At 49.5% G+C, this 11,446-nt stretch overlaps 1 protein-coding gene and 1 long non-coding RNA gene across 2 annotated transcripts in view; one reads left to right on the top strand and one right to left on the bottom strand.

The window, feature by feature from the left end:
• The first annotated feature begins 1,548 nt into the window (after positions 1 to 1,548).
• On the top strand, positions 1,549 to 4,163 carry LOC133243817 (testis-specific Y-encoded protein 1-like). The gene is made up of 3 exons (XM_061410553.1): positions 1,549 to 1,567; positions 2,885 to 3,300; positions 4,068 to 4,163. The coding sequence occupies exons 1-3, from the start codon at positions 1,549 to 1,551 to the stop codon at positions 4,161 to 4,163; spliced, it is 531 nt and encodes a 176-aa protein (XP_061266537.1).
• A 1,577-nt stretch (positions 4,164 to 5,740) lies between these two features.
• The window catches only part of LOC133243887 (uncharacterized), a 40,954-nt gene continuing 35,248 nt past the window's right edge, over positions 5,741 to 11,446 (bottom strand). The window contains exons 2-4 of the long non-coding RNA XR_009735219.1: positions 7,078 to 7,605; positions 6,257 to 6,398; positions 5,741 to 5,822 (exon numbers count right to left, since the gene is read on the bottom strand). This is a non-coding gene — a long non-coding RNA (uncharacterized LOC133243887). The remainder of the gene's footprint in view (positions 5,823 to 6,256; positions 6,399 to 7,077; positions 7,606 to 11,446) is intronic.

Below are 11,446 nucleotides of genomic sequence, written 5' to 3'. Positions count from 1 at the left end.
TTTTACTTTCATCAAGAGTCTTTTCAGTTTCTCTTCACTTTCTGCCACAAGGCTGGTGCCATCTGCATATCTGAGGTTATTAATATTTCTCCTGGCAATCTTGATTCCAGCTTGTGTTTCTTCCAGTCCAGCGTTTCTCATGATGTACTCTGCATGTAAGTTAAATAAACAGTGTGACGATATACAGCCTTCGCATATTCCTTTTCCTATTTGGAACCAGTCTGTTGTTCCATGTGCAGTTCTAACTGTTGCTTCCTGACCTGCATACACATTTCTCAAGAGGCAGATCAGGTGGTCTGGTATTCCCATCTCTTTCAGAATTTTCCACAGTTTATTGTGATCCACACAGTTGTTCAAGACCCTGACAAACACTACTGTGCCAATATCTTGTTCCCTGCACTGAACTAGGCTGGGTTCAGCACTTTCTGAAGTCCCCTGCAAATGCTCCTGAGCCAACATCCTGGTCCCTGCACTGAAGCAGACGGGGTCCTGCCCTTTTTGAAACCCCTGACAAACACTCCTGAGCCCACACATCAGAAACTGCACTGAACCAGGCCAGAAACTACACGTGTTCAAGCCCCCGACCAACTGTTCTGGGCCTGCATCTGACTCAAAGGCTGGTTTCTGGTCTTATTTAAGCCCGCAGCAAGCAATCCTGAGCCCACAAATCGCTCCCTGTCCCTGATCTAAGGTGTGTGCTCCCCTTGTTCAATCCCCCAGGAAACACTACTGAGCCTGCATCTCACTCGCTGCCCTGAACAAGGGTGGGTCCCTCCAAAGTTGAAGCCATGACAAATACTGTTGTGCCAACATCCCAGTCCCTGCAACAAACCAGGCTGTTTCCTTCCCATATCAACCATGACAAACACTCCTAAGACCACATCTTGGTTCCTGCACTGATAGCGGCTGAGATCCTGGCCATATTTAAGCCCAGACAAACACTCCTGACCCCATTTCTCGCCCCTGAACTGAACTAGGCTGGGTCCTACACATGTTCAAGACCCTGACAAACACTCCTTGGCCTTCATCTGACTCTCAGGCTGATCTCCTTCACTACACTGAACTAGGCTGGGTCCAGCACTTGCTGAAACCCGTGGGAAATACTCCTGAGCCCATATCTGGGTCCCTTCTCTGAACCAGGCCAGGTCCTGCCCTTGTTCAAGCACTCAAAAAACACTCCTGAGCCCACATCTCAGTCCCTGCACTGACCGCGGCTGGATCCACCGCTTGTTCATCCAGACAGACACTCCTGAGGCCACATCTCAGTCGCTCCAATGAACCAGGCTGGGTCCTGCCTTTGTTCAAGCCCCCAACAAACACTCTTGAGCCCACATCTCAATCCTTGCACTGAATCAGGTGGGTCCTGTCCATGTTCAAGCTCTTTGTAGAATGCATATATCATATATCAGGACTATAGGATGGCTGGCTTAGCTTGGTCCTCTTGCTGCTTCAGGCCCCACAGGCTTGTGTGATAGGGCAGGTTGGGATGTGTTCTCACATGGAGAACAGTACCACTTTGAAAGGGCCTCAATAGGGTAAATGGCAGACATGCATGTCTCCGACACCGGTGAGTCATGGAACTTATGGAGAAATGTCTGTAGAGTCTCCCTGGCAGGCATTCGAACAAGGTTCAGGGAGTTCCCTCATGCCAGCAGAGCGGGCCCCATTTCTCCCTCTGTGCAAAGTGTGGCCAAGCCACCTCAGGGCTGTGCAGTGTTCACATCTGTCCAGCGAGGGAGGGAGGGTCACACGTCCAATTCTGCAGTTCAGCAGTGACCGCCCACTGTTGGTTCTCAAGGTTGAGAAAGCACTCTCCGAACGTATGGACTAAAACCGTCTAATCTCCCATTGCTGCAACTCAGTCAGGACCAGAAGGGCTTGCAAAGGATAAGCGTCTTTTCTGAGAGCTGCTGTCCAGAGAGTGGCAGACGGCAACAGCACTACTTAGAGAGACAGAGACACACAGACATTAGCGCCTGGTACACACACAGAAGGATTGTCCAAAACAGTGCTATGCCGGAAGCAAAGATAGAGAGACAAAGAGCGAGCTCTGCACCCTAAACCTCTGGTCTCCCTGAACAGTGGAGATCAACGGTAGCAAATGTTGGGGTTTTTCCCTACTCCCCTAGTATCAGGACAGCAACAGGCTCTCTGTCCCATGAAGAAAAGTATCCAGCCACTTGGCACCCCTGCATATCCTTTGGATAGTCAGGGAGAGCTCCCAGCTATTGCTGGTCCCAGGGGACACAGGAGGGTATTGTTTGGATTGTGGAGCAGGAACCCGTGGTTGGAATTTCCAGGGCCAGGTCAATGACAGCGCCCGGGGCTACCCCAGCCACATGCAAAACCCTCTACAATCCTGGTGCAGAATCTGGCCACGTCGGGACACTGGAACACAGGAACCGCGGAAGATGCCCTCCAGTCTAGGGGCATGTCCATAAGGGTGCCGCCCACTACCCTCTCTGCCCTTGGTCTAGATTTGGGCAAGGAGCCTGTGCTTGGCTCACAGCCTAGGCTCCTGCCTGTTTTCCGCTGATGTCCCAGGGCCCGTTCACCCTGGCCTGGGCTGTCCGGCACCCCTTTCCTTGGCCTCACGCCACCCCCAACACACCACTCCCCACCTCCCGACCATCCCCCTCACTCCCCGCCCCCAAAAGAGCTAGTGGGTCCCACAGGTTTACTGCAGCCTGGTCACCATTATGCACCATTGTCTGTGCTGTTATATCGTGTCCCTTCACATCTGCCCCAGCTTGGGCCAAGAGGAGCGTGAGAGGCGATCAAAGGAAGGCGGGAGCGTCCCGGGACCCTTAGCTGTGAGCCCCAGTACTCAGGGAGAAGCCCCCACCCCTCATCCCGCGACCTGCCATCCTGATGCTGTGCGCAGCTGGAACCTTGCAACCACCAGTTGTCACGCCAAGTGAAGAGGCCATCCTCTTTAGGGTGGAGGCAGTGCAAGACAGCCAGACCCTGGTGGACGGAGACGTGGCAGGGATCCGGCGGGAGTTCTGGCTGCTTGCAGAAGACATCATGGAAGAGGTGGAGGTTGTGGCAGATGAGGAGCAGAAACAGTGGTCCTCCCAGGAGGTGGAGGAGAAGACGGTGGAGGAGCAGGGCCAGGACAGGCCGGGAGGCCCGAGTGAGCACCAGGCGCTAGATGTCCTGAAGGCACTGGCCGCCCTGCAGGTGGAACTGAGCTCTGAGTGTGAGCAAAACCACAGGGCCTACCATCAGAGGAGGAAGCATCACTTGGCTTGGGGGAGTGCCATCATCCAGGGCATCCCTGGCTTCTGGGCCAAAACTGTATCCTTTCCGCTGCTCCTTTGGGTCCACTGCTCATGAGGAGGAGGAGAAGGGGCAGGAGCAGGAGGAGGGGGAGGGGGCGAGGGCACAGGAAGGGCGCTGGAGGCCCCTGAAGAAAATGTGGTCCTGGGCAATTGGCAAGCTCCAAAGGCCCAGCAGAGTAGGGTCTGGGCAGGGCTACAGATGTACGTGTTGCAGCCATGCCTTTGAGTGTCTCCTTCAGGCCTGCATCTGAGGAGGAGCAGCACCTGAGGCCTCCAAGTCAGGAATGACCAGAGATGGTACACAAGAGCAGCATCTGTACAGCTATTGCTGTAAATGCGGGTGATCCTGGCATATAGCTAAGACATGGGAGTCATTCACATACACACACAACACACACACACGTACACACACACACACACAAAACCCCTTTGCTTTCAAACACAGATTGTCACAGGACTGCAAATCTGACCATGTAAGCAGTGACATGCCACTACCCAGCATACACAAGTCTGGAGGAGAACAGTAGCGGTCAGAAACCAGTCCTTGCTTGAAGAATGCAGACCACCTCAGATGCACACCACCACAAGTGGCCGAGAGCCATGAGCGTGTCTGATGGTATGGCAAAGCCTGATGACATCAGGGGTGGCCAGGTAACAGGCAGTACCCAGCTCCTTGCAGATGCCTTTTCCAATATCCTTGTTCCACCCCAGACTAGGACTGATGCTCCTGGCTCTTCTTGGCCTGGCATGTAGCTCCCTGAATGGCTCCTTGACCTAAAGCAGATTATGAGCCACCCTCAAGTTTCCGTCATGATCAGCGACCAAGATCAAGACTTTCTCGGCTACATGATCGACTTGAAGATCAGTGAGGAAGACTGAGAAAGGATGGGTATGGGACCTGGCAGGGAGTGGGAAGATCCTGTTAGCCATGTTCCTGCGCTGTGAGACTTTGGAGAGGAGTCGTGGAAGCTGTTAATGCCTGCCTGGGAGGCAAGCTGAGGCCCCTAGAAGTTTGCACCTTTTCCGTCCTCCCTACCCTGGCAGGTGCAGGTGCGGAGCCATCTGCAGTCCCGCTGCAAGCTGATCTTTTCCTTTCAGGACAACCCCTACTTCTTGAACACCATGATCATTAAGGAGTATTACCTTGACATCACTGGTAACACGTGGCTCCCAGGGTGATGAGTGTGCGTGTGCAAGCATGTACATGATCCACCTGTGGAGTCCACCCCAGTCTCCCGTCTTTCCGCAGGGAACAGGGCATGTCATTCCACTCCAGTCCCCTGGTTCTGGGACTTTGAATGGGCATCCCCCAGCCACAGTCTGGACACCAGGAGCCTTAATTTTCTCAACTGGCTGTCAGGCCACAATGGCCCAGAATTGAACACGATTGCTGATGTGGGGTTGCTTTGGGCCTGCACACAGGAGATGATTAATGTTGCAGTTCTTGGCTGCTCATGGGAGGGTTCAGGGCCTGGTCAGCCCTGGGTTGACCTTGCTCGTGTTGCCAGCAGCTCATCAGCAATGACATGTGGGACGATCCCCTGAAGTACTACCTCGGGGAGGATGATTCTTCCATCAGAGATAACTGACAGAAACACATGTGGTGAGGCGGTCAGGAGATAGGCCCTGAGAGACAGCCTTATCATAGCTGGGACACTATCCTTTCCCAAATGAGGATGCTCAGGTTCATGCAAGCTGGCTGCAGAGCCAGAATTTGGGTTATGCATGTAGCAGGTGACTTGCTGAGACTAGGGGCATGGGGGACTCTGTGTGTCCGTGAGTGAAGTAAGTCTCCCTCAAGTCAGCTATGGTTGCAGCTCGAGAGTCCTAGGTGATACCTAGGTGATACCCTATTCCTCTAGAGGCCTAGAGGCAGGGTGAATTAAGGGTCTGTGTCAGAATCATCCGTCCCTGGGTCCTGCCATCCTCCAGCCTCCTGCTGCTCACTGAGTTTGAGATTAACTGGGCCCTTCACTCCCGCCCCTTACCCTGCGATGGCCTATCATTGAAAGTACATCCTCTTGGTGGTCCCAGTGCACCTGTGTGCTGACTTTGGGATCTTGGGTGAATTTCCACATTCACCACTCGGATCTCACCACCACCACCACACATGCTGCACTCGAAGTGGCTTCAGGCTGCCTTGGGAAAATCCGGATGAATCTGGGGAGGAGGTGGACAGGGAGCCCCAAAGGCAGGACATGGTGCCGACTGACACCATCTCCAACATTGCTGGACATGGGCGTCTTCAGCTCCTGAAACACCTGTGTTCCCTGTTTGCATTTGTGTCCCCATGCCAAGCATGTGTGTATACACGCATGTGCTTGTGTTGGCTGTGTTTCTGTGTGTTTGTGTGTATCAGGCCCAGGGCAGATGCAGAGATGAAGGCGACAGGAGAGGAGGTGCTGAGTAACCAGAAGAGGAGGCACGAGGCGTTCCCAGTCTGAAGGAGTTTGTCGCCATATCTGTGCACTGACCCTGTCCAGGATGGGAATGAAGAAAGGATGGCCAGTGATAACTCCTGACCATGGCTCCAGATATCTGCAATTAGACAAAACACAAAACACGCTCACCATTTCTACTGTGTTGTTGTGTGTGTTTGGACCAGGAAAAGGGATTCATGGTCTGAGGGTTCACTCAGGGCAAATCAGGTAGGGTGGGGCTTTTAAACCACTGCCTGTGGAGCCCTGAGTCTCGGGGGGCCATAGCTGGCCTGTTGAAATGGTGGACATGGCTGTGGCAAGACCCACGATGGTGAGGAGGCTAAGGTCCTTCCGAGTTGGGCAGAGACGTGAAGGAGAAAGAGGCACAGATTGCCTGCTGCACTGGAGACTTGTTCCACACATGTGAGAAGGAGAACTGGGAAGGTCCTGGGCCAGTGCTGCCCAGGAGCAGCCCATCAGCCAGCACACTCCCTCCCTGAGGGTGGCACACACTGTGACACAAAACGGGAGACATGCTAAAGTAAGCTGTACCTGCAAAACCACAGGCATCCTAGGAGAGACAGGATGTGAGTGTGGCATGCCTCCAGGCACTTCCAGCCTGCCTCCCTGGCAGTGCAGAAAGGCGAGGAAAGCACAGGTGGTTGTACGTGTTTGACCCTGTGCCCGGATGAGCCTGTGAGGGAGGGAACGGAGTGAGCAAGGAGTAATTGCATGTCTCAAAGGACCTCAGGAGAGTGGGAGACAGGGAAGCCCCTGGGGGCAGTTTGGGGCCTGCTGGTTTTCAGGGTCCAGGGTCTAGGCAATAGCAGTCCTGCCAAAGATACGCCATGGTGGGTGCTGAAAGTCATGATGTGAAGTTCTTCTTTCCTCTGGGGTCTTGCCACTGGCTTTGGGGGCCTGAGGGGCAAAAGTGTCCGTCTGCATCTGAGAGAATTCGAGCAGTCTCGCTGAGGCAAAATCTCTGATTTTGTCATAGGGTATCTGAAACCAGGTGATGCTCAGAGGGAAGCTGCGTTCCAGGTGACCGTCTTGGATGCTCCTGGGCCCAAATGGAGGCTGGCTTCCTTGGCATGTGGGCTGTGTAGGCAAGCAGAGATGTGTGACTGTAGGGAGTCCTACCTGGGCCTAATGAGAGCAACTGGAAGAGAGTCTTGACATCTAGCAAATCACTGTGGCCTTGGTGGTTCAAGCCATCTTGGTGCCTTTGAGATAGAAAAGCTGCTTTCCGCCCAAGGGAGGCATGAGCTGTGGGCCCACAAAGGGAAGGTTTTGCAGGGCATCATCTGTTTGGGGACTCCATGTGCATGGGTAGTGTTAAACAGAAGGGAGGACGTGTAGGAATGCCACCTTACCTTTATGGCCTCAGGTTCCAATCTTTGTATCTGAAGAGACCCTGTATCCATGTGCACCTTTCTCACAACATAGGATAAGATCCAGGCCTATCACAGTCTCTTGGGGCTCTTGGAGGCTCAGGCGTCTCTTTGGCCTTTTCCTGCTACATGGAGATAGCCCTTGGGGGCACATGTAGACAGGTGCACACATAAAGCTACACAGATAGGAAGAACAGAAGGCCTCACTCAGAATGTTGTTGTCCATAAAGAGTGGTAGGCTAGCAAGAGGGGCACAACATTGACAAGGAATGACCTAGATAGGTGCACACCGAGAGAGAGGTTCTCCAAGTCAGCTGAGCCCAAAGGTCCTTGTTTTCTGTCCCCACATGGATCAGGCCAATGTGACTGGTACTGTGAAGCTGTCCAAGGTGATGGGAGAATGCAGAACACAGGCGCATGTCATACAGCTGTTCATGGCAAGTGCTTCCAACCCTGCTTGCTGCTCTGCTGGTCGGTCCGTGTCACTGGCAAATGCCAAGATTTTGTAACCTTTGAGGATAAGTCACAAAGTTAGATGGAGAAGGCAATGGCACCCTACTCCAGTACTCTTGCCTGGCAATTCCCATGGACAGAGGAGCCTGGTAGGCTGCAGTCCATGGGGTCGCGAAGAGTCGGACATGACTAAGCGACTTCCCTCTCACTTTTCACTTTCATGCATTGGAGAAGGAGATGGCAACCCACTCCAGTGTTCTTGCCTGGAGAATCCCAGGACGGGGGAGCCTGGTGGGCTGCTGTCTATGCGGTCACACAGACTCAGACTTGACTGAAGTGACTTAGCAGCAGTAGCAGCACAGAGTTAGAAGTGCAAGGTGACATGATTAATTAACAAGCGAAAGGAAACAACCAGGAACAGAAAGTTACTTTTTGTTTGTGAGCACAAAGGTACTTACCAAAATTCATATTCCTAGAGAAGAAAGCTTGTAGTTCTGCACGTGTGCGTTTCCTCTCAGGGATGTTCCTGTGTACACGCACATGTGTGTGCACACATGGGCATAGAAGTCCCTGCCAGTGTGCTTGTGAGTATGAGCTTCCGGAATTGACCTAGCCAGGTGATGGAAGTTGGATAGCAAAAACATGAAGGTGTTAGAGAAAGGTACATATGCTCTGGCCAGCAGAAGCACTGAAGCCAGGGATTCGATCCCAGTTATCTCACTGAGCAAACACGTTCTAAGTGGGATCACAGGGGTGCACCCAGGATGTCTGGCAGAAAGTAGAGGCAGGAAAAAAGAGCCTGGGGAATGTGCAGAGAAAAGTCCACTATATCTGCAGTTTATGAAAAGTAGAAATGTACCAGGAAGGAGAAACTGTACTTAATTAATTGAGATATCTAGCTAAGGAGATTTCCAGCCAAACAGCCAAAAGTGCTTCCTGGTTTCTTCTTGCTGCCTATAGTAAAATATAAAGGGAAATTAAAAAAATATATTTAAGAGAAACTATTAAAAAATAAGACAGAACTTGCTGAATTGGAAATTTTCCAGTCTTTTAACATGACAGAGGATGCTAAAATTAATGGCTCTCAAACAAGGTTCTATCCAGGGCATTGAGATAAGGTGGTCTAAATATAACATTTTATAACACCTATACATCAATTCATATTTATTTATTTATTTTTAATAAACGTGGTCTAAAGATGAGTGAGTGTAAAATTCTTTGTTAAGCCTCAGAAAGCTGGAAGGGGATGCTTCATGGCATTATTTAGGCAGGCCAATGCCCTCCAAAGAGTTCAGGGGTGTCACTCAGAGACATTTTAGTCACACAATAAGACTTGTACCAAGTTTCAGGGTGTTATCCCTCAGCTATCTCAGCAGAAAGCCAAGACAGAGTAGGCCTTATTATGAAGACATGTGTGATGGTGGCTTTGGAGTGGAGTGCTTTACCATGAAAACCAGTAAGATTATCAGGAGACACACCAAGTTTTTAAGATAACATATTTAAGTTCAGCTTGGACTGAAAGGACCAGCAATAGTACAAAATAAGAGAGCTCTGAACTTCTACCTTCGACAAGCAGGAAGCAGGCTAGGGAGACTGTTTCACTGTAACCATATACTACCCACCTTTCCTGCAATGGAATCATGTCAGAGGGCAGAATTAAAAATTCAGAGACTGAAGCCTAGGAAGTTTCCAGGCCTTAAATCCTAATCAAAGGACTGCCAACAAGAACCCGTGGGATTTCAGAACTGCTACTGTTGACTCCCATCTCCCCTCCTCTTTCTGGAACAGGAGTGCCCATGAAGGTTATCTATGCCTGACCCAGCACTGTATGTTGGCTGTGAAAGTGAGCAGATTAACTCATCTCTTTTGTTCACAGATCATCAGGTCTAGAGGAACTAAACTTGTATAATTTGATCTGATGTGTTGGAGATGACTTGAGAGTCTCCTGGACTGCAAGGAGATCATACTAGTCAATCCTAAAGTAAAGCAGTCCTGAATATTCATTGGAAGGACTGATGCTGAAGCTGCAGCTCCAATACTTTGGCAACCTGATTCTAAGAACTGACGCTTTAGAAAAGACCCTGATGCAGGAAAGATTGAAGGCCGGGGAAGGGGACAGCAGAGGATGAGATGGTTGGATGGCATCACCAGCTCAATGGACTTGAGTTTGAGCATGCCTCTGGAGTTGATGGTGGACAGGAAACCCTGGCATGTGGCAGTCCATCGGGTCGCAAGGAGTAGGACACAACTGAGTGACTGAACACTTGAGTGTTCAGTGCACCAAGTGCACCTGGTCCATATCTGGACTTGAATTCGATGACAAGGTCCTGAACTTCAAGTTAATGCTATAATGGATAAATTATTTGAAAGCATTTGCAGGAAAATGCATTTTGGACATACAAGTATGTAAACAATTTGTGGCCATGGGTGTACCATGTGGTTTTAAAGTATGTCCACAAATCCTTTCCTTCAAGGGTGGTCCTTATACTCCCCTTTACATGTAGGCTGGGCTTAGTGGCTCACTTCTAATGTTAGAATATTGTAGAAATGAAAATGAAGTGTCTGACTATGACTCTTTAAGTCACAAAAGGCACTGCAGCCTCCTTGCTCATCCTCTTGGATCACTCACTCTAGAAGCCAGCTTAGTCGTATCTTGAGAACACTCAGGTAGCCCAGTAGAGAGGCCCATGGGAAAGAACTGAGGCTTTCTCCCAATAGCCAGCAAGGAAACTGGTTTCAACAGCTATGTGAGTAAGCCATCTTGGAAGGAAATCCACCAGCCCATGTCAAGGCTTCAGATGACGACAATCTCATGAAACACTGAGCCAGAACACTCAACTGAATTACTCCTGGATTCCCAACTTTCAGCAGCAGTATGAGATAATATTGTTTTAAGCTGTTGCTTTGGGATAATTTGTTATGCAGCAGTAGTTCGTTAATGCACTGCCAACTTTGGCTCATGTCTTTATACCGGGGCACCTGTCCATTTAGTCCAATCTAAGCTAGATTCTGCTACTTCAGTTTAGAAAACATACTTCACCCTTGATCTGACCACCCTCAGATCAGATCAAATTCTTTATCACTCACCTCAATATCTTATCAGTCTTGCCTAGCCTCAGCAATGATCGTCTCAGTTGAGCCAGAATCCACCAGCACCCTTATGGTCATCTTAATATGTTTCCATCCACTGACACCCACTCTGTTGTTGTTCATTGCTTTTCAGTCTCCCAGTCTCTCTTTGCTATCACATGGACCCACCCTGTTCCTTAGCTATAAATCCCAGCTGTGTCCCTGCTGGAGTCAGGCTTAAGCTCACTCTCTCTCCCGTATTATAAGACCCCCGCTGTAGTACTCTTACCTTGAATAACATTTTTCTTACCACCTTTAGGAAGTGTTATGAATCATTTGTTTAACATTTCCAGGTTCTGTTAGTAGGGATTATTCTCAAAGGAATAGTTCTATACCTTTACTTTTTATACTATATTCCTTAGGGGAACAAATTTCTAGAATTAAAACATTTCATGTTTTTACCATACAAACAGAAAATATCTTTTAAAATATATTTATATATCTTAAAAAAATGTAGTAATCTTAAAAGGATCTGTATATAGACATGCCAGTGTATATACACACATACCCTCAGACCTCCAAGGAAAACTTAATTCTCAATAAACTATAAATTAAAACATTCACCTGCAAGAAGTGAAATCTTTGGAATTACCGTGCCAAAAAATCATAGAGAATGAAATTTTGATTTTAAAAATGTATACATAAAACCATTTGGGATTCAGACAAAATAGGTTATTTAAGTAAAGATAGGTCAAGCCCTAAACCATCTAGTAAAAAAAAGAAAGAAAAGAAATAGTTTCATGTAATAACCTATAATGAAAAATAACCT

This window comes from Bos javanicus, chromosome Y (genome assembly GCF_032452875.1).
Source record: "Bos javanicus breed banteng chromosome Y, ARS-OSU_banteng_1.0, whole genome shotgun sequence".
NCBI lineage: Eukaryota > Metazoa > Chordata > Mammalia > Artiodactyla > Bovidae > Bos > Bos javanicus.
Note: the sequence above shows the minus strand (reverse complement) of the source record. Positions and strands in the feature narration are given on the sequence as shown.

Coding starts and splice junctions, on each gene's coding strand:
- LOC133243817 (XM_061410553.1), top strand. Junction 3,301..4,067: donor CTGGCTTCTGGGCCAAAACT/GTATCCTTTCCG, acceptor GACCTAAAGCAG/ATTATGAGCCACCCTCAAGT.